Source organism: Sinocyclocheilus anshuiensis, unplaced genomic scaffold (assembly GCF_001515605.1).
Source record: "Sinocyclocheilus anshuiensis isolate Anshui unplaced genomic scaffold, SAMN03320099.WGS_v1.1 scaffold1239, whole genome shotgun sequence".
NCBI classification, from domain to species: Eukaryota; Metazoa; Chordata; class Actinopteri; order Cypriniformes; family Cyprinidae; genus Sinocyclocheilus; species Sinocyclocheilus anshuiensis.
In genome coordinates this window covers 705,707-727,396 of record NW_015540949.1, presented here as the reverse complement: position 1 = coordinate 727,396, position 21,690 = coordinate 705,707, and the positions used below count along the sequence as shown (strand labels likewise).

Sequence of the window (21,690 nt, the reverse complement as noted above, 5' to 3'; positions counted from 1 at the left end):
TTTTTTCTTGTAACAGCTACATCTACTTTGCATATAATATAATTACATTGTATTTTTTTAAAGATTACATGCAATTAGAAATGAGAAAACACATAGCCTATTTGGATATGAATACTTCCCTATGCAAAAAGCATTATGTTAAATAAGCAGGATGTCCAAAAATGGAATAGCCCTATTCATGATACAGTTGCAGGGTTTTCCATAATGGAGTTCATGAATGAGAAAACTGCAGGGGCTTCACGAAGAGGTAATAATTAATAAAATCCTAAAATTGTAAAATTAACATAATTTTAAAATCAAAATAATCCAAATAACTCACTGAAAAGGGTTACATATTTTATTTGTTTATTTGCATGCCATGTGACCATTAACTGTTAACAGAAAACTGTGAACATGCAAACGTGTTCTTAAATAATTGAAATATTAACTTAAAATCTCAGAGGGTATACTTCAAGTAAATATTTAAGGTCAAAGGGGTTCGGCTGACAAAAAAGTTAGGTAATTCCCAACCTATGGACCCTTTGCTCTCCCATGAGGCCAAAAGGGTGATATAAGTACCAAGAAAGTTGCTATCTGTGATTGTTGTAAGTATGTTATGCGCCAGATGTCATATATCTTCTAGCGGACGAATGCTGCATAATGAATTTAGGATATTAGTATTTTTATTTTGTAGTGATTGTTTTATGGAAGCAATAAGGCACTCGAGTGCATGCTGTATTCTGTATATAGTCACGGCTGAAGCAGCGCTGGATAAGGGTCCTGGAACACACATCCTACAATAGCAAAAGGAATTTGGCAAAAAGAATTTAGGAAACCCATCTCTTGGAGGTGTCCTGCCTAACTCCCTTTTGTCATGAATATATTCAGAATATCCTTTCACAGAATCCTTTAATTAAATACAGTTTGTAATAAAGCTTAAACGTCAGTCAGGTAACCCAAAATGCAAAGCTGTATATGAGTGAATGCAATACTTGAAAGAACCACTAGGTGTCCATACTTCTGTATCAGTGTCATGGTTTATAAATTCTTTTCTGCATGTATGAAGTGTCAGACTGTTTTGGCACATAGTTCAGCACTGTTTAATATCTCCCTCATGTATAGCCTAGCAGACGAAAATCCCACTGTTAACAAAACTTTTATCTCTGTATCAATGAATTATAAACTATTATGGTATTCATAAGTCGAATATCATAAAAAAGCAGATTCTTTGATCTCATTTCATTAAGTCTTTGGTCTCATTTCAATATTTTTTAGATAAAATATACTGCCTTGTAGAATACAGCACATTTTCTGTCCTGCCGTTTATAAATGCATGTATTCCTGGACATCCTGCCTGCACTCAGCATTCAGATCAGCTGACACTTTAAGAACTATGATACATCAGATTGAGTCAGAGCTTTAACCCTCAGAGACCCAGCAGAACTACAATGTTTGTATAAAGCAATTAAATAATACCCAATTATATATATATATATATATGTATACACACACACACACACACACACACACACACACACACACATAACTGCACTTTGCATACACTTTAATATGAATATTTATTACTTCTTAACCTTACTGGTTGACTGGTTGATATATATTGTTTTTCAAAAACATTTGTGTGCTAAATTGTGTTGTCAATTCAAAACTTTCATTTAGTGATTTGAAAAATAGTGAAATTTTACAACTCTAAATGCCCAGTGTGCCTTTTTTGCAACATTTTGTTTTAAATTATACCTTTATGTAAATTTTGCCTTAACAAAATAGTCTTTATAACTACTGGCTTTCTACAGACATGTTAAAGGGTTAAAAATATAATTAATATCCATTCCTGGGTCTCTGAGGATTAAGCATATTAATCGTGTTATCATATGAATCTTTCTCTCCCTCTTAACCAACTTACTTTCACCTCTTCTGGACCTCCATTAGTGTGAACTCATCAACAGGGCCTTTGGTCTGTGTTACCATGACAACCAGGTCAACAGCACCCAAGAGTGGACTAAACACTGGTCAGTTCAGAGGCACTTTGCTGGCCAAGGCTGTGGAAAGACAGTGTGTGTGAAGGCTTATGTGTGTATGTGGTACTATGAGTCACTGTTTGCCTGTGCAGGTGTGTGTCTCTCTTTCTCTCTGTCTGTCGTCCTCCCTGTTTTTGTGACAGGGCTTGTCTATTTTCCAGTATGTGGGTCAGTTGGCAGGTCCGGGGTCAGCGAGGGGCATGGTGTGCAGGACCTCGTCCAACAGTTGCAGGGCACGGTGTAGATGAACTTCCACCCAGCACGGTGTCTGTTTGATGGTCTGTCGAGGGTAGTCGGGTCCCCAGCCTTTTACAAAACTCAGCCTAAGGATACACAAACGTCTCAGGTCATCAACACCTATTCCGGCTGCCGCCGACAGACCTGTGAAAATATATGAGAAAGAGTGTGTTGTGTATTACAGGAAGCAAGTACAATTTTGAAAGGTGCTATTTTAAGATTAGGGCTGGATTCTGATTCACTAGCTCATGATTCGATTCAGATTCATTTGGGAATATTTCCATTATAGTGCTAATTTTGCTGACATAAAAATTATTTCTCAGTAATAAATTGTAACCTTACAGTTTGGTACAATTACCTATTTAATTAATAGAGGAGTATGAGTCTTTTAAATCATTTGTTAAAAGGACTACTTCAAAAGAGTCAATAGTTTGTGAATAGGACTACACTGGTATGTTTTTAATTCACTAAAAAGAACCAGTTCATAAGAGTAATTTGTTTATGAATCTAATAATAGTGGTCACACTGTATGTTTTTGATTCACTAAAAAGATCCAGTTCATAAAAGTAATTTGTTCATGAATTGAAATACACTGGTCATGCTGTAAGTTTTTGATTCACTAAAAAGAACCAGTCCATAAAAAGTAACTACACTGGTCATGTTGTAAGTTTTTAATTCACTAAAAAGAACCAGTTCATAAAAAGTAATTTGTTTATGAATCAAACTACACTGGCATTGTAAGTTTTTGATTCACTAAAAAGAACCAGTCCATAAAAAGTAATTTGTTTATGAATCAAACTACACTGGCATTGTAAGTTTTTGATTCACTAAAAAGAACCAGTCCATAAAAAGTAATTTGTTTATGAATCAAACTACACTGGCATTGTAAGTTTTTGATTCACTAAAAAGAACCAGCTCATAAAAAGTAACTACACTGGTCATGCTGTAAGTTTTTGATTCACTAAAAAGAACCAGTTCATAAAAAGTAATTTGTTCATGAATCAAACTACACTGGCATTGTAAGTTTTTGATTCACTAAAAAGAACCAGTCCATAAAAAGTAATTTGTTTATGAATCAAACTACACTGGCATTGTAAGTTTTTGATTCACTAAATAGAACTAGTTCATAAGTATAATTTGTTCATGAATCCAACTACTCTGGTCGCGCTGTATGTTTTTGATTCACTGAAAAGAACCAGTTCAAAAGAGTAATTTGTTCATGAATCAAAATATACTGGTCATGCTATATATTTTTGATTCTCTAAATGAACTGCATTGGCATTATTATGTTGTACACATGTTTTTCATCACATCACGTTCAATTCAGACTACAAAATTGGGTAAATTACTTGTTTTGCTGTGGGGATTTATATTCAGTGCACTGCTGATGAAAAGCAGTTCAGGAAAGACTGGCACCACAGAGTAAACAAAACAGTCTTGGGGTTTTAGGAAAAGTTAACAAGATTGTTCAAATAGTGATCACATTTAACTGGAAAATCAGTGTTTTTGGGTCCAGCAACTCACTGATGGCTGGAGCGATTCCTCCAACACTGCCAGGCCCCGGGATGTTCCCAGCCACTGCTGCAGCCTGTGCAGCCGCAGCTGCCTGCGCAGTCACCGCTTGCTGCTGCATCTGCCTGTGACACTGACGAAGATCAAACACCTAAGGGGAACAAACTGCTCTTAGTTCACAAACACTTACTGATCCAGATATCTAAATGTCTACAACTTTATGCTTAACTTTACTGATTATGCTTGCTTTCTGAAACAATTTCAAAAAGAGTTGTCTGGCCCAAAGTTGTTCCCCTGGTTTTGATGTCTGATTTAATTGCAAAGAAGAAAGCAGTGCTAAAGAGTGATGTCATTAAAGGTGTACCTTAATGAGGGCTCCTGGGTAGATCTTGTGAACGGCATCCCCTGGCGCTCTCCCTGCCTCTCTGTCCAGGTAGTAACTTTGCACGAATACAGCATGGTCACTAAGGCAACGCATCCACACGTCCCCCTCCCCACGGCACTCCAGTTGAACACCTTTACCAATGTGAAGCCTGTTGGGCAGATGTCAGGTGTTCAAAAGCTTGAATCTCCAGCGATGAATGAATGTGTATAAGTATTATGTTGAATGCACACTGACCGTGCCCTCTCGCTGGCATCAGTTCGATGAACATTGCTAAGCTGACCCAAACAAAAGCGGTCCCCGCCTGAAGGGTCCACATATCCATCCACTGTCACCACAGGACAGTTGGCTAGAACTTTAAACATCTCCCCGACCTGCACATCCATCTCGAAGTAAGAGATTGAGCACCAGAACTCTGGGCCTACAGTGCACAAACAAATGACACACTAATTTAATACAGAGTGTGGTTTATGTAAATGTGTGTGTGTGTACTGGTATATATGGTTTATGAGGACACAAATGTGTATAATGACATGGGTACTACAACGTAAACATGGTTTATGAGGACTCTTCCTGTGTTCCCGTAAAACAAAAGGCTTAAAAAACAGACAAAACGGTGTTTTATGAAATTCAAAAATTGCCAGTAGTTTTCTGTAAGGGGTAGGTTTAGGAGTAGGGTTGGTGTAGGGCGATAGAAAATACAGTTTGTACAGTATAAAAACCATTATGCCTATGGGGAGTCCCCGTAAACCACAAATGCAAGTATGTGTGTGTGTGTGTGTTGTACCTGGATGGTTAGAAACTGGTTGAGGGTATGAGGCTGGTGTGTGATGCTGAGACCCTGATAACAGTATAAAAATAACATTAACACAATTAAAAACAAAATGATACAATGATGATAAAGATGAAAGTGAGATGTATAAATTGATTTCTATTATATAATTATATTTCTATAATGACAACTCTCTGAAGATTTAGCATGGCAATGGAAATGACAATGTTAATGTATTTGGTCTCGGTGGAATAGATGTGCTACACTGCTGCTGCTAGATTGCTGCTGCTGCTTTTGGTTATTGCTGTTGTTGTAGATTATTGCTGCTGCTGCAAGCAAGTACAGGAACTTGCTACCGCCAATACATACGGCGATACGGTGCTGTGAGTATTTAAGACATACTGCTGCTGCACAAATAGCATATAAAATAACCTGTAGCAGATCTATACAGGTTGTGCTGGGGAAGGTGGAGGGTTTCAAAGGAATTTTGAAAACGCGCTGCAAAATGCTGTAAAAGTGCGAAGTCGTTTAATGCTGTAAATATGTTACGTTAACGTTAGTTACGTTAAAGGGTTAGTTCACCCAAAAATGAAAATTAGGCTGCGTTTTACTCACCCCCGAGGCATCCTAGGTGTATATGGCTTTCTTCTTTCAGACGAATCCAGTCGGAATTATATAAAAAATTGTCTTTGATCTTTCAAGCTGTTTAATGCCACTCAGCGGGTGTTGCATTGCTTCAGTCCAAAAGAACTTAAATAAAAATCGCCTATCCATAAAAAAAAGTGTCTCACACGGCTCCGGGGGGTGAACAAAGGCCTTCTGTAGCGAATCGATGCGTTTTTGTAAGAAAAATATCCATATTCAAAACGTAATAATCACTTTAATGTAGCCGTGTGAGGCACATTAAAGTTAAATTTTCATTTTTGGGTTAATTAACCCTTTAAGTACCCATCAGTCTGTGCCATTTAGTGTTTCATGAAAGAACTAGGCATTTATATCATTACATAGAGAGCCATCATTGTATATAATCATTATGATGAAAAAAATCTATGTAACAATTACAAAATGTATTACATTTCATGAAACTGTATTACATTTCATGAAACTTTCATGAAATTTTTGATACATATTATGTATTTATATTTTATTTATATACACTACTGTTCAAAATTTGGGGTCAGAAAGAGTTTTTTTCTTTAAGAAGTCAAAATCAGCTTTGCCATCACATGAATAAATTACATTTTAAAATAGACTAAAAATATCAAGATAGAAAATGATTACTATAAATTGTAAATATTTCACTATATTAATGTTTTACAGTTTTTTTTATAAAACAAATGCAGTCTTTGTGAACATAAGTTTTTTCTTTCATAAAATCTTATGCATTTATATATTTGATTTATTACATGAGTTTATTAAATTATTTTACGATTATTATTATCTACATTTTACAAAAACGTGTTGATGTGACATGTAAATGTACATACAGAAGTGGCTAGTGTGAGGGGGAGGGGCTTGCTGATGACTCCGCCCATTCTGCTGTGGTCCAGCAGGAGTATAGGAGGCTGTGCTGGTCCCTGTCCAGGTTGTTGCTGAGATGTTTAAAAATAAACACATTTAATATGACTTCATACTGATTTCATAGATCGGTCTGTCATCGATAATGTCATACAGATGAACTGCCTTACAAACATATACAACTTGTAAAATCTTGATGATAAAATTCAACAAGGTCAATAGTCAATACATGACCCTATGTGATTTATAAAAAGGACTCACTGTGGTAAGTTCCCTGTGTCTGTGTGTGCTTTGAGGTGCTGTATTCACTCTGGCTGACGGAGGGCTGCTGGGAAGAAGGCTGGCTGTGTGTGGGTGCGTGACTGTGTGTTGGGGTGGAAGGTGGAGAGCTGGAGGTCAAGGCCCGTCCCGCTGGGGATGCGATCTGCAACAGTCCCTCAGGACGTTCCACCTGCATTGACAACCTGGATGCACTTGCTTTAGAGAGGGTTAGAGAGAGAATGAGACTGATAATGTTTTACTATCTCATTATAATAAAAACATTATTATTTTTTTAAGACAGCATGTCAACTTAAAGTTTGTTTTTCCATTGCTAAGGTAAAACACCAACTAGTAGATTTTGAACAATTTTGTTATTTATTATCAGTTAATCAATCAATCCAATATAATAAATAAAAAATAACTGAAATAATGTAATAAAAAAGACTAAATGAAGAAAAGCTTAGTAAATATGCCCCATAACGCAATTAGATGGTTTTTAGTTCAAATCATTCAACTGCATTGAAACATATTTACTACATTCATTTTTATGATTACACTGCCAAAACTCCTTTGCAACAAAACCCCTTAATCCATGCTTTGCTGTACTTACAGGGTGGAGAGAGGGGCAGGCTGGGGTAGAGAGTGACAGAGGAAGTGGTTCGCTGGGGCAGCTCTGGGGACATCAGTCTCAGCGGCTGTGGGCTGTAGTGATCTGGAGGAGGATGGTCTAGCTGTAAGGCCATACTCGACGGACCCTCCATCTGTATGCAGTCATGTATGTGCTCTTCTTTTATCAGCCTGCCTGAGGGATGAGAACGAGTGTCAAAACATCTTTGAGCTCCTCTCCAAACTCCTGTCCCTGTTTGTCTCTTTCACTGCAAGGCAAGTCCTTGCATGTCTTGATCTGACACATTTTATGGCAGTCTCTGTATGATTAAAGGCTGTCTGCCAGCAGTGCAGCGATCAGGGCCATCAGCGATTAGCCCGGATGAATGTTTGAGACATTCTTTCACATTTGAAGAAGAAATACAAATGCTAATGTCCTCCACTATTTACTCAGAGCTCCACTCACCTGTGTTTGGCAAACTGAATCCAACTGAGAAGAAAGAAAAAATATAGAGTCAAATATTCATTGCCTATTATTTATCAAAATATTTCCTTGTAAAATGATAAAAGTGATGAAAAATGTTTAGTTAGTTTCATACGTAGTTCGTGTTTTTAGTAACATACGCACCAATCCCAGGGGACACCACGCGCTCATAATGGTAGGGGTTCACACACACGTTATCGTACTTCAGATCGAATGCATACTGACAGAACTTGACATGCTTGAGTTCATTCTTGTGAAGGTCCGGCCATCGCCACAGACGAGCGTATATGACATGAGGGAAACCTTTCCGCCCAGCCACCTGAGGAGTAATCACAACATTATTATGTTGTGACATTATTATGTATTCTTAATCAGAGAAATTAACAAAAAAATTACACAGCTTTATGGGGTTGTCAACTATATCTGAGGCTTGCATGTTCTTTCGTTTAAGTTACATGCAATTGAGTTATGAACACTCAGCAAAGAAAAGACCTGCTGATTTTCTACCTACTGACTCCTCTATATTCTGTTGAAATTTTTGCTCATCATTTTGATATCCTTTTATCTATTATGTGTTATTATTACTGCACTGACCGGAGCATTTTCTGGAGTGCATGCACTGATAATCGCTTATCCTCAGTATCATATTCATTCTCCACCCTGACCCGAGTCCTAACACCATTCCAAAGAACTATTCTCTGAGAGAAAAATGAATTTCATGACTTTGGCTCACGAGAAAGACATAACTAATGGCTTAGAAATAGATGAGCTAGTTACACTTTTTGCCAAACAAAATAGTAGACTGATGCTGTAATGTGATGTAAAACACAACTGGAAAATGTGACAATCATGGTCTCTCATCTCTGTTTAATAGACCTTAAGTATAAAACCAATGTGAAAATTAGGGCTCAAAATAATAATTAGTATTAATGTCATGATTTATTCAGAGAATGTCAAGTGAATTAGCTAAAATGTTCTTTATGCCTCTACCGTTTAAAAGTTTGGGGCGAGTCTCTTATACTCAATAAAAACAGTAATACTGAGAAATATTATTACAATTTAAAATAACTGTTTTCTACAGTACTTTAATAATTTGTTATTGTAATTTATTCCTGTGATGGAAAAGCTAAATTGTCAGCAGCCATTACTCCAGTCTTTCTTCAGAAAATTGTCTAATATGCTGATTTGGTGCTCAAGAAACATATCACCAATATTGAAAACATTTGTGCTGCTTAATATTTTTGTGGAAACTCTGATACATTTTTTTCCTGATTGTTTGATGTATAGAAAATTAAAAAATTAAAAAATGTAAGATTTTTCTTTTCTTTACTGTCACTTTTGGTCAATTTAATGCATCCTTCTAACTGTATTAAAATCTTACTGCCCCCAAACTTCTGCATGGTGGCCTATATTTGTACACATTTCTTTCCAGTTATATTTAGTTTTAAATAAAATATGTTTTAGAGATAAGTTTACACCATAATTATATTGTATTATATATTTAGATAACATCAGATAAGATCATTTTAGGTCATTTTTGTCGTATCTAAACAAGGCAAGCTATAGATCTAAATGTTGATTCTAAGGATTTAAAGAGCTTTTGTTACTACTTCACAATGCATTCATATTAAATATTAACTAGACAAAGAGTTAAGAATGGTCAAACTTTTGGATGGATGGACAGGTCTGAAATCAGGGATGCTCTATCTGAAAGGAACACAGAAGATAAAAAGTACAGAGAAACATTTGACTCTGGTGTCAGACCATCTTCTCTAAATCATGTGTGAGTGGCAACACACTGTGACCTCATTTGCTATTGGAATGACTTACAATTCTCCACCCAGGAGACTGACCTTCCTGAGCGAGTCAAAGCGGAGGCATTCGGTGCACAGACAGAGACAGAGCTGGTCCACGGCCAAACCCATAACGTTTTACAAACTCACACACAGACAGAGCACCATATTAAACTCTCAGAAATCTCTCATTTTCATAAACATCGCATTTCTCCACTAACAAACCCTAATAGCTGTGCTTGACATGAAACAGAGAGTTCAGCTCAAATCCATACTGATGCACACATGCATTTACAACTTGTTGCATAAATGTCCTACTTGAACACATTGCACTCATGCTTCAAATACTGACGTCTCTCTCCCACATACACAGACTGCGAGACAGACAGGCTTAAGCTTGGCCCCGCCCCTTTCCTGTGTTTCAGACAAAACAACCCTTCCTCGCCCTCCACCCGCCTCTCTCCCCGTCTACAGCTGGGGGAAGGGAAAACTCTCTGTCTCACTCTCCACGGGCCTCTCTTCTCTCTCAAATCATGAAATGACTATTTTGGGAGAAAAGATTCCATGTTAACATCACTCATACCTCGATTCTCCTCCTCTGATGGTTATAAATGCAGCAGAGGTGAAAGTCTGCCAGACTTCTGGTCTTAAATGTGAAAACTGATCACATAACAAAATGTCACACTGTATTAAAAAACATTACAATATGATGGGACTGTTTATCTGTCGGTAAAAGTGTTTATGCATGCTTTTTGGGTTGACTGGCTCTTTAAGTGAATCTATTTCAGTTAATTATGTTCTTAAAAATTCATTATAATGTAGATGACACAAGTGAAATCATGTCTGTCATGGAAGAAGCATGGAACCTCTAGGAAAAATTTGCAGTGTCTTTTTCTGTATTTTGACATTTAATTAACGCTGACATGCGGGAGCTTTATTTGATATTGTTTATGTTCAGATTTCATTTGAAGTGGAGAACTGGCCACATACCCTGTTTACACAATGTCAGGTACATTCAGAGAAATAATTAACACTGAAAAATGATTGCTCTTTTCCATAATAACAGCCTATTTATGTGTAAGATGATACCTACAGCCTGGTATACGATCTATTACCCTGCTGAAAAAAAACAGCATTGCTTAGCATCAGTGTTGGGGGTAACACATTACAAGTAACGCGAGTTACGTAATCAGATTACTTTTTTCAAGTAACTAGTAAAGTAACGCATTACTTTTAATTTACAAGAGAATATCTGCGTTACTTTTTCAAATAAGTAACGCAAGTTAATTTTTTTTCCAATTTCTTGATTGACAGCTCTCCTGTCCCCATGTTACTACGTAATTAGTTACTTTTTTATGGAGTAACGCAATATTGTAATGCATAATTTTAAAAGTAACTTTCCCCAACACTGCTTAGCATGCGAGTTTCAGTGTTAATTCTGTATCTTCTATATACTACTATTATAGCTCGCGGTAGTTGCTCGTTTATGCACAGAGGGAGGGAGGGAGGGAGAGAGAGAGAGAGAGAGAGAGAGAGAGGTAACTCCCCTGGCGACACAAATGTAGAGTTTTTTGTCATACAAATAAAGCGCAGTAAAACTTAAATCTGAAACGGAGACAAAGACCAACGGCCACAATTATGTAATGTAATGTAATGCAATGTAAAACAAACAAACAAACATAAATAAATAAATAGTAATAAGCAATAAATCGGTGCGAAAAATAAAATAAAATAACATAAAATAAAAAGTTGTAAAACTTTGTGAAAAGAATATCGTGCTCGAAATCATTTTGTTCTGTAGAACGCAAGTAAAAGTGAAGTAAGTAACAAGAACTAACCCTGCTCAGAAACCAGGCTGATTTACCTGGTGGGTCAGCTGACTTGTATAGTAAAACATCTTAGATTTAATTTAGGATTATTCAAATCCATTTAGATTTCATCTTAGGTTTGAATAATAATACTACGGAAGAAACCCTTAACTGGGTCGTTTTGATTTTGATTGATGAAAAATGTATGATCTTTTATGATTTATTTTTGTACAATACAAATGTGAATTAAATATGATACACAATAGATACGTTTCTCTTAAAGCTTAAACATCTAACATCACTCTAATAGTGAAATAAAAAAAAACGTTATACAAAAATATTATCCAGATCCAAATAATTCATAAAAAAATATGTAATAAAATAAATGTTATTCTTTGACGCAGATTGTAGTGTCCATGTGCCGCTCTGTCCGGTAGAGGGCGGTAAACATTGAACCGAGGCACGGCAGCGAGGGTGAATCACTGTCCCAAACTCCGCACACCTGGCACAAAACATCCGACTAAGAAGTAACGTTGTGCTGTGCTCCTACATTGATGCTAGCTTGAATGGTGGTAAATCAATAAACGCGATTTTATACGTAATATTTATAGTCTAAATATTAAAATATGCGACTTTACTGTTAAATTTTGCACGTTCAAATGTTTGCTAAGTTTTGTTCCGTGCAAATCGGTTGATTGCTGAATTGGCTCAGACCCAGACATACACTTAGAATTAGGACTGTAGGGTAAAGTTAGATGTCAACACTAATTTCACTTCTCATTCTGCCTTTTTAGCATATGTTTGTCTGAAAGTCTGACTTGTACACCGCAAGCTGGATGTGAAAATGAATCCTCAGGATTCCCAAAAGATCCTCCTGAACAGCACATGCACCGTCTCTCTGCATGACCGGTGAGAATTAGTCTTGCAGTCCTGCTATTATCGAAATGTAGTCCAGAGATACTCATAAGAATAATAGTAGTCCAAGGCACTCGAATCTTATTCAAAAAGTTTTAAAACTTTGTCCAAAGTCCAGAGATACATTTGTTTACAGTGCTTCCACTGTAATATTGTGGTGTGATTCTCTGTCGTCTTGTTCTCCTCCTTGAAGCTTCACCAGTTTGCTGAAGCATGAGCCGGCAGATGTGATGGACATCACAGCCGCAGTGAACCAGCAGACTGCAGCCTCTCTGAAGAACCAGCGCCTGGCTCTGGAGATGGCCAACAGACCTTCTGTGCTGGCCGCCCTTCATAACACATCTGTCAGGCACATTCTGTTTGATGAAATACAGACCTCTCAGAGCTGATGTTTTCTGATAGCAGACTAAATAGTTTCTGTGACTCTTCCTCTCTGCAGAATATAAATAATCAACTGTGCAAAGTGAGCGTGAAGGCGAGACTCGGCTGTCCCATGGGGAGAGGGGGCATGATGGGATTGCAGGGGCAAAAGAGAGGAGGAGGAGGCGGTGGCAGAAGTGGACTGGTCAAAGGATTTTACACAAGGAAAAGTGAGTGAGAGAGTAGATGAGATGAGATAAACATCAGCATTACATTATATAGCATGTACATGCATGTATGTGTGTTTTGGGGTGCAGGCATAAGATGTCTGCAAGGGTTAGTCTCCTCTCTAGATATTCAGAAGGGGTGGAGCCAGCAACAGCGTGGCGGAATTGTGAATTGGACTGGACCAGTGGGAAACAGAGGGATTCTAATTCAAATATCATTAGAATTGCCTGCATATTTGCTGAAATGTACAAATGTAGTTCCATTTGCTTTTTTGGCTGTTGACCTGTTCAGTGCATTCAGTGAGCATCAGAGAAGATTGCAGTAATTTACCTGATTATGGAAACACTTTAAACAAATTGGCTCTGTTCCATTTCTTTTCAAATGGTGCAGATAAATTTATTTCTTGTTAATGAATTTTTGCTCTGCTCAACAGCTCTGAGCACTAAAAAACTGGCAGATGTTTCTCTCAAAAAGACATTTTTTATTCACATTGTAAGAATATCATGCATATTTGTCACCTCACTGAAGTGAAACGATTAGATTCAGTACATGCATCTACTCATGGTTTGGGGAAGTCGTGGCCTAATGGTTAGAGAGTTGGACTCGTAACCTGCGCCGCAGCATAAAAGGCTGCCCACTGCTCCGGGTGTGTGTTCACGGTGTGCGTGTTTTCACTGCTGTGTGTGTGCACTTAGGATGGGTTAAATGCAGAGCACTAATCCCTAGTATGGGTAACCATACTTGGCCACATGTCACGTCACTCATGTTTTAGCTATAAAATAACTCTCGTTTATCTGCACAGGTGGCGGCCGTTTTACGTCTGTCAGTAGGACACATTCAGGGACACATTCAGGGTGCAGTCGGGCTAGATTCGACAGCCACCAGATTCCTTCTCGGGAGCAGTTGGATGAACAACTGGATGAGTACATGTCTATGACCAAGAGTCATCTGGATGCAGAGCTGGATGCATATATGGCTGAGGTGGATTTGGGTGACAGTGTGTGATTGAGCTCCACTGCATATTCCTTAGTTCAACCCTAACTAATGGAGCATGTAGTCTGACTTGCAGATAGACTGCTCTGTTACAGGGCTATTTGTCCTTATTGATTGACTCCAGCAGACTTGAACTAATTGTATATAGTTGCTGCGTCCCTCAGAGCTCTGCTGCTTAGGAACCTTTGACTTCCAGTTTGTTACACTAATTGAATAATAATTATTTTTCCCGCAGTCTTACTGATCAAGAAAGATTTGAAAGCTTTCCAAAGGCTTGTGCTGCTTTCTAGGAAAACTCTTTTTAGTAGTCCAGCATGATGTTGTTTCTGAGAAAACCGTTTCACTTTATTTGATAAGCAGTTCCATTGAATACTCGCATTGAATGAACATGAATCACCCCTCAGTTAAAAGCTTACTAGTTAATAGTTTTATAAGCTGTTTGCAATTAGAAACAAATACGTTTAATAGCCAACATGACATCGTTTTCCTCGTGTTTTGGTTGTAAATTGTATCAAGAATCATATGAGACCAATAATAAGATTTCAGACTTATTTGGGTTATAACTGGTCTGTAGGAGCTACTTCATGTGTCAGCCATCTTTTCTTTTTCACAACAGGGTTTTGTATGATTCCGATTTGATTAGAATATGCAAGATTGCCTGTACACATTTATATTGTTGGATTATGTGCTACAGGTGGTGATAAAAAAAAAAAAAAGAAAAGTTAATGTGGAACTGTTTAAACACGCACCCTGTGGTGATAGTTGGTTTTCCTGTTCTTTAATAAAAGATGTTTGTTAATTGCTATCTTTGTCTTGGGCTTCGTCTTTATTTTTGCATGCACTGGTAAAAAAATTCTCTAAAAAGACAAATATCAACACTTCACTTGCATGTCCGTGTTTATAAGACAATTTGCTTTGTGATTTTTCTTGTTCTATCACAGTGATGTATGAGCCAATGGTGATTATTTTGAAAATCCCAGACTAAGGGTGAGTCAAATCAAAACATATCTACTAGGATCACTAATGTTAAACAATTTCCTTTTTGCATTCTCTCCTATCTGTAGTATTTTTTCCTGCCATGTGCGGCTGAGTAATGATGGACCAATGGAGGACTGCAGAATTGTTTGTGCAGTCTCCTGTTGCTGTGGAAACAGCCGAGTTGGCTTCTCTTTAGAAATCCATTTTCACCAAAACTGTGTCCTTTCATGCTGTCATTTTGTAGATCAGTGATTTTATATAAGAGAACCCGGGGAAAGATGTATTTGAGCATGCTTCAGTTGGATCATGTTTATCCTTTTCCCCGTAGTGTGTGGTACCCTGGATTATAGAAGCATCAGATGACTCAACCACTGAATCCCTCTGCACTGGAACCAGCATCCGGAGTTTCTGCCTGTGTCACAGGAGGATGAGGGTGTTCTTAGCACTTCAACAACTTCACACAGGTCCAGCTAAATGGCAGCCCATTTATTTACTCTGATGGAAATATACTGGTTGAAAAGAAACCCGTTGCTTTCCAGTTTTGTTATTGCCAGAAAATGGGCAAAACCTTTTATTGCATTCTCAAATATATTCTGTGGGTCGAATGTTTTGGATACTGTTTTTGAGAGAAGTCTCTTCTGCTCCCGATGGCTGCATTTATTTAATCGAAACTACAGTAAAAGCGCTATATTGTGAAATATCCTTACAATTTATAATAAGTGGTTTCCATTTTAATATATTTTAAAATGTCATTTATTCCTGTGATGGCAAAGCAAATTTTCAGCAGCCATTACTCCAGTCTTCAGTGTCACATGATCCTTCAGAAATTATTCTAATATGCTGATTTGCTGCTTGAGAAACATTTATCAATATCATAGACAGTTGAAGAATTCAGTTCAGTAGTTGAAAACTGCTTCATGTTTCATGATACTTTTTTTTCAGGATGCTTTGATGAATAGAAAGTAAAACAAAACAAAAATGTAGTAACATGTCTTTACTGTCAATTTTGATCAGTTTAATTCATTCTTGCTCATTAAATCGATTTAGTTATTTATTTAGTTATTAATTTTTGTTTAATCCAAACTTTTTTAATAGTAGTGTATCATGGTTTCCACAAAAATATTAACCAACACAGCTGTTTTTAGCAATGATGATAAGAAGAAATGTTTTTTAAGCAGCAGATCAGCACATTAGAATCATTTCTGAAGGATTATGTGACACTAACAAAGAAGTAATGGTTGCTGAAAATTCAGCTTTGTCACTGGGGGTAAAATTATTTTTGGTGGTGTTGTTATTAGGAACTACAGAACACAAGAAATTGGAGCTTGAAGAGAATTTTGATAAATGGTAGATGAGTTCCCAGCAGGGGGTGCTAGATGTTTGTAGTTTCCTATAGTTTAAACACCGCAGTCCAGCAGGTTTGGGATAATATATGATTTAAGAAAATCGTCCCACAGAAAATTAAAATTGCAGTAGTTTAATTAGTATTTCAGTAGCTATTACATTGCTATGGTCCATTTCATTGTTGCCGGCTACATCATATTATTCCAGAATTGCATGTGTAACTGCAATTTATGAAATACTAAGACCAAAAGATTAAGTTATGTATTACAATTATGCTATTATAGAAATTGATTAGTGAAGGATCTGGCTCCCCTCACATTACCGTCACCTCTTTGAAGAGTCTGACTCTGAATGCGAGGAGGTGACCCGCTCCTTATTTTCTTCAATAAAATGAGAACACCACAACCCCTTTATTTTCATGCTTCCATAGGCATTTAATCTGAATTTATATGTAAAATAAAAGCCTCTCTCAGCCATCGCCCCATCCCGCTTGCTCCATCTTTGCCCCCTGTAACATGTTTTTGGTGCTTTAAGCTGTTGGCTGAAACATTGCCTATCTGAAGTGCCAGATCAAACTGTTTTCTATATCTGTCCTTGGCTGTTAAGGTTTGTTTAAGCATCCAGAAACACTGTGGTCCGAATCCAATCTTCTTTGTCAAGCTAGATCTTCTTCATCAAGCCCAAGCTCACCCCAGGGAGGCTGTCGGTGTTCATTCAAGGAGTGAGTAAATGTTCTTTTGTGTGATTTATGCTGCTATCGTAGAGAGTTGTAGGTTTGTTGTTTGTTTACACACTCACGGTTCTACAATATGAATTGTTTTCCTGAATTATTAAGCATGTTTTACATTCCTGCTCTGTTATAGAAGAGGAATCGTGAGCTGTGAAATGTTTCAGATGGCAACAACATCTGAGCCTAAATGCCACTTGCTGTGCCATTTAAGACCCGTTTATCAATTCAGCCAGTTCTCAGTTGGAAACAGGTAAAAGCTATCATGTCAAGCCTTTATTGTGTGCTGTGACATACTTTTTTTTCCCGGCCACCATCATGCATTGGTTCTTAGCAGGAGCCAATTTGACTAGTGAGCTGCCACCCTTCTCCCTTCTTTCCTGATCTCTTGTGTTTAGACTGTATTGTGCCTCTGAGGACCAGAGGAGGGTTGCCATGGCATTCCTGCCAACAGCAGGAGATGGTGTCAGAGATGAAAGCAGCATGGTAGAATGACGCTGGCTGTCTCCCCTTTGGCCCCTGTTTGAATGCGGTGCAAGGTGTGTGAAGACAAAGAATCAGGAATAAGTTTACATGAGCAAGGGCATCACTTTAGCATGCTTGCCATCACCATCCTGAGAAACTTGAGAAATCCTGAGAAATCTCTGAAAACTACTGTTTATCCTCACAAGTGACATTTATAACCACTTGTTCAACACTGGTATCAATGTAACTGCTCCTGTATAGTCTGAGCTTTGTGCTGCTCACTGAGCACAGATTTTCATTGTGTGATTTATGAAGTTTTGAGACAGCTAAATAGAAAGTCTCATTAAAGTGTACTGACACAAAAAGAGAAGAGAGCTGAGGTTTATCCACAACCACACATTTTTATTTTCAGACTTTCTGGATTAGAATAAAAAATGAATGATGTGGGACTGGTGTGATTCTTTTTTTCCCCCCAAACAGATGAGCACACATCAGGATGATGATGTCATGTCATTGCTTGGTTTATTCTCTTCAGTTTACAACAACACTCTGACATGTTAAATGTTCTCATATGGGGTCTGAAAGTCTGATTTGCCCACTCAACATGACTGGTAGTTTAAGCTGTCATGCTTGTAATACAAAATGCACCTTTTTGTCAGTGTAACCGTTACTATGAAGCAGAACACACCAACAATCCTACCTTAAAACCTAACCTCTATGACCAATTGGCTATATTGATATGTAGAAAAAATCGAATAAGTGCAACGATTTCAATCCTTTATACAACAGTGATCATGTTTTCACTCATAATATTACAATATTACATTTTTAGAAAATGCATGGATTTTGGTTTTCTGGTGGGGCTTTAAAAACATTGTTTTCAAGGCCAAAATGAAACACATTGTGCAAGTACAAATGGTGTGAACAGCACATCTTAAGAAGTTTAAGTCAGTTTTTCAGAACGGCTGTCTGAGACAATCGAAGTCGGTGCTGACTGCTGGGAGAGAGATGCGAGAGTTGTAATCAACTATAAACTCAACCTTTTTGGGAACCTATAGGTAAAATTGCCCATTTCTCAACCTCAGATAGGTTGCCAGTGCTTTCTCCCTTTTTCACTGTTATTTCCCCCTCAGTGTTCCAAACATACTTTATGAAATCTGGGGCTTAATAGTACACTTACTTTTTTTGCCAGTATCATATGGCAGAAATAGTAAGAGTAGTTTGCTGTTATGCTATACATTCTTTCGATATACAGTGGTGTGAAAAAGTGTTGGCTCCCTTCCTGATTTCTTATTTTTTTGCATGTTTGTCACACTTTAATGTTTCAGATCATCAAACAAATTTAAATATTAGTCAAAGATAACACAAGTAAACACAACATGCAGTTTTTAAATGAAGGTTTTTATTATTAAGGGAAAACAAAATCCAAAACTACATGGCCCTGTGTGAAGAAGTGTTTGCCCCCCTGTTAAAACTGTTTGATGATCTGAAACATTAAAGTGTGACAAACATGCAAAAAAATAAGAAATCAGGAAGGGCCAACACTTTTTCACACCACTGTAAAAATCATACATTGTGATTCAACCGGGTTTGAATTGAGAACAGCACACTTTGCTTTAAGATCTTGTCGTGTTTTACAGAAATCTTTTATATGGACATGCTGTGGGCTTGTTTTTGCAAATTAGTAGCTGTGGGCACACAACGCTCTCTCATTTAAAATAATCAAAAATCTGGATACATCAAACAATAGAACAAGGGTTAGAACAAGAACTTTTTCTGCACATTTAAATACGGAAACTGTATGGAATTCTAAGTGAATTAGGCCCATGTCTTTGGATTTCCAGCTTGATATACTTGCTGTGTCAACCGATGATTATTTTACATTTAGTAATTTAGCAGAAGCTTTTATCTAAAGCGACTTACAAATGAGGACAATGGAAGCAATCAAAATCAACAAAAGAGCAATGATACGCAAGTGCTATAATGGTTCTATATTTTAATGTTTAACTTTTTTTTTTTTTGAGACAGAGAATAAGTGGGTACAAGATGTGCATAATGTGCTGAGTAAGTTTTTTTTTTTAGATAATGTGACAAAAGTTCTGTGTTCTCTACATATCCGGATCTCCTCATCCAACCTGCTATAATTGTAAATCCTAAAATGACTTTAGTTGTTCCTTTGCATTAGTCGCTCTGAACGCACTGTACTCCGATAGCAGTTGTTCACAAAGCCCCCTCTAACACAGAACTGGGAGTTTAATGCCATGGTAACAGAATATACTATAATTAAATAGAACTTCTTGATAACTGACAAGCTGAAGAGTCATTTTAAAATGTTTGTGCTAAAGACTGTTTTTATTAATTAGCAATCTGCACGTAATAAGTCATGCTGCTTGATAAAAGGAATATCATTCATTAGCCTTTTTGTTGGAGTGAGGCAGATCTGATTAGCAAACTAGGATCCAACATTTGCTAAACTATAATAGATATGTTTAGTTCCCACTAGTGCATGTAAAGCTCATTCGGTGTGTTTATGCACAATGTTTATACTTCTATATTTTTTTTCTGCATGCAGTTGTACTCCAAAGTAACACAAGCATGTCCAGCTGCTGTCATTTCCTGCTGCTCACCAGAATGAGAATGAGAAAGCGAGTGAAAATGGGAGCCGCTCTGGAGCCAGGAGCTTTCTTGCTGTAGGACCAGCAATGATTGCAGTTTAAGGTGTGTTTACACAATGGCAAAAAGCACAAGAACATCTCTATTATGAATGTGTGTTTGACACATTTGACAGTTTCATTGTCGGTCCAATACTGCTTCCTGTGTGCTGTGTGCTAGACTGAACAATCTCACTGGCTTTTTCTGTCTCACTTTCTGCTTTCTTTAAATAAGGGAATGGTTATAAAGGAATGAAATATGGAGATAGAGATAGACGATGGAAAGGGAAATGTTGGGAGAGAGAGGGAGGGAGATGCTATTGTGCTGCATCCTGTTTTGGTAATTCTATCCATCTGACCATCCCAGGGCTCTCTGAAGGGGGATGAAGGACAAATCTATAACTGACTAAACTGAGTTCAGCTTGGGTCTTTCTTTTTAAACATCTCCTGGTCCTAAAGCAGAGTTTCTTAACCTTTTCATTTTTTTTTGTAGCCTGACAGCCTCATCAGTAATGCTCACATACCTTTTTATTGACCTCAACCAGAATTGTTTCTTTTTAAATATTAAAGGGGTCATATGATGCAATTTCAAATTTTCCTTTCTCTTTGGAGTGTTACAAGCTGTTCATGCATAGATAAGATCCCTAAAGTTGCAAAGACTAAAGTCTCAAACCCAAAGAGATATTCTTTATAAAATTTAAGACTTGTCCACGCCCTCCTTGCCTCGTTTAAACACACCCCCACATGTCTACATCACTGTATGGGAAGATTTGCATAACAATGGAAACTAATCCCATATTTTCTAATATTATTACAAAGGGGCAACATGTATATTTAAAACGGCAGAGGGCCTAGGACAGATCCTTGTGGCACTCCATACTTTACCGGATTTAATTGAGATGATTCCCCGTTTAAATAGACAAAGTGATAGCGATAGGTAGGATCTAAACCATCTTAAAGCCTGACCTTGAATACCTGTATAGTTTTGTAATCGATCTATGAGTATGTCATGATCTATAGTGTTAAACGCAGCACTAAGGTCAAGTAAAACTAGCAATGAGATGCAGCCTTGGTCTGACGCAAGAAGCAAGTCATTTATAATTTTAACAAGTGTTGTTTCTGTGCTATGATGAGGCCTGAAACCCGACTGAAATTCTTCATAGATATAATATTTTGCAGGAAGGAGCACAATTGAGCAGAGACAACTTTTTCTAAAATTTTAGAAATAAACGGATGATTTGAAATGGGTCTGTAATTTGACAGTTCACTAGGATCTATCCTGTCCTATAGTTGTAAAGCACTGCAGTTTTTCTTTGGGTGCACTGAATTTTTTTCACATAGATTACCTTTGCTGTTATCTGACAAGTTAATCTTTAAAAACTAATAATTTAACAAAATAATTGAATTTTAATAACACTGTTAAATGTGGTCTTCAGCAAATCTCAAAATGAATATCCATTTTTCACACTGAACATTTATAATGCTATACCCAAATGTACTTCCTCTTACATTATCAGTTTTTGTTGTTGTAAACATTTGTTTTGAATTTATTTAGACAAAAGAATATAGAATTTTAGCATCAGCCATTTATTGGTTACTGGCCATAACATTAATAATAATTGTTTATCAACCATCATTTTA

At 37.2% G+C, this 21,690-nt stretch overlaps 2 protein-coding genes across 4 annotated transcripts; one reads left to right on the top strand and one right to left on the bottom strand.

Moving 5' to 3' along the window:
- Positions 1-1,527: 1,527 nt before the first annotated feature.
- Positions 1,528-8,153, bottom strand: smad10b (SMAD family member 10b). The gene is made up of 10 exons (XM_016488091.1): positions 7,932-8,153; positions 7,770-7,793; positions 7,308-7,499; positions 6,698-6,913; positions 6,406-6,510; positions 4,934-4,987; positions 4,384-4,567; positions 4,129-4,297; positions 3,777-3,915; positions 1,528-2,396 (listed from the first exon to the last, which is right to left on the bottom strand). Exons 1-10 carry the CDS (start codon positions 8,140-8,142, stop codon positions 2,185-2,187), a joined length of 1,506 nt encoding a protein of 501 aa, XP_016343577.1. The 5' UTR covers positions 8,143-8,153; the 3' UTR covers positions 1,528-2,184.
- A 3,660-nt stretch (positions 8,154-11,813) lies between these two features.
- On the top strand, positions 11,814-14,665 carry chtopb (chromatin target of PRMT1b). Of its 3 annotated transcripts, none has more exons than XM_016488090.1 (5): positions 11,814-11,915; positions 12,183-12,297; positions 12,497-12,647; positions 12,743-12,893; positions 13,694-14,665. In XM_016488090.1, exons 2-5 carry the CDS (start codon positions 12,233-12,235, stop codon positions 13,894-13,896), a joined length of 570 nt encoding a protein of 189 aa, XP_016343576.1. In that variant the 5' UTR covers positions 11,814-11,915; positions 12,183-12,232; the 3' UTR covers positions 13,897-14,665. The 3 variants fall into 3 exon arrangements, with proteins under 3 accessions (XP_016343576.1, XP_016343575.1, XP_016343574.1); XM_016488089.1 differs by having other exon boundaries at positions 11,814-11,957; XM_016488088.1 differs by having other exon boundaries at positions 11,814-11,960.
- The last annotated feature ends 7,025 nt before the right edge of the window (positions 14,666-21,690 follow it).

Excerpts from the sequence above, each read along its gene's own strand:
- smad10b (XM_016488091.1), bottom strand. The coding sequence starts at position 8,142 with ATGTCACAACATAATAATGTTGTGATTACTCCTCAGGTGGCTGGGCGG. Across the intron at positions 6,511-6,697 it reads GACACAGGGAACTTACCACA|CAACAACCTGGACAGGGACC; the intron begins GTGAGTCCTTTT and ends TAAACATCTCAG. Across the intron at positions 2,397-3,776 it reads AGGAATCGCTCCAGCCATCA|GTCTGTCGGCGGCAGCCGGA; the intron begins GTGAGTTGCTGG and ends ATATTTTCACAG.
- chtopb (XM_016488090.1), top strand. The coding sequence starts at position 12,233 with ATGAATCCTCAGGATTCCCAAAAGATCCTCCTGAACAGCACATGCACC. Across the intron at positions 12,648-12,742 it reads CCGCCCTTCATAACACATCT|AATATAAATAATCAACTGTG; the intron begins GTCAGGCACATT and ends TCCTCTCTGCAG. Across the intron at positions 12,894-13,693 it reads AGGATTTTACACAAGGAAAA|GTGGCGGCCGTTTTACGTCT; the intron begins GTGAGTGAGAGA and ends TTATCTGCACAG.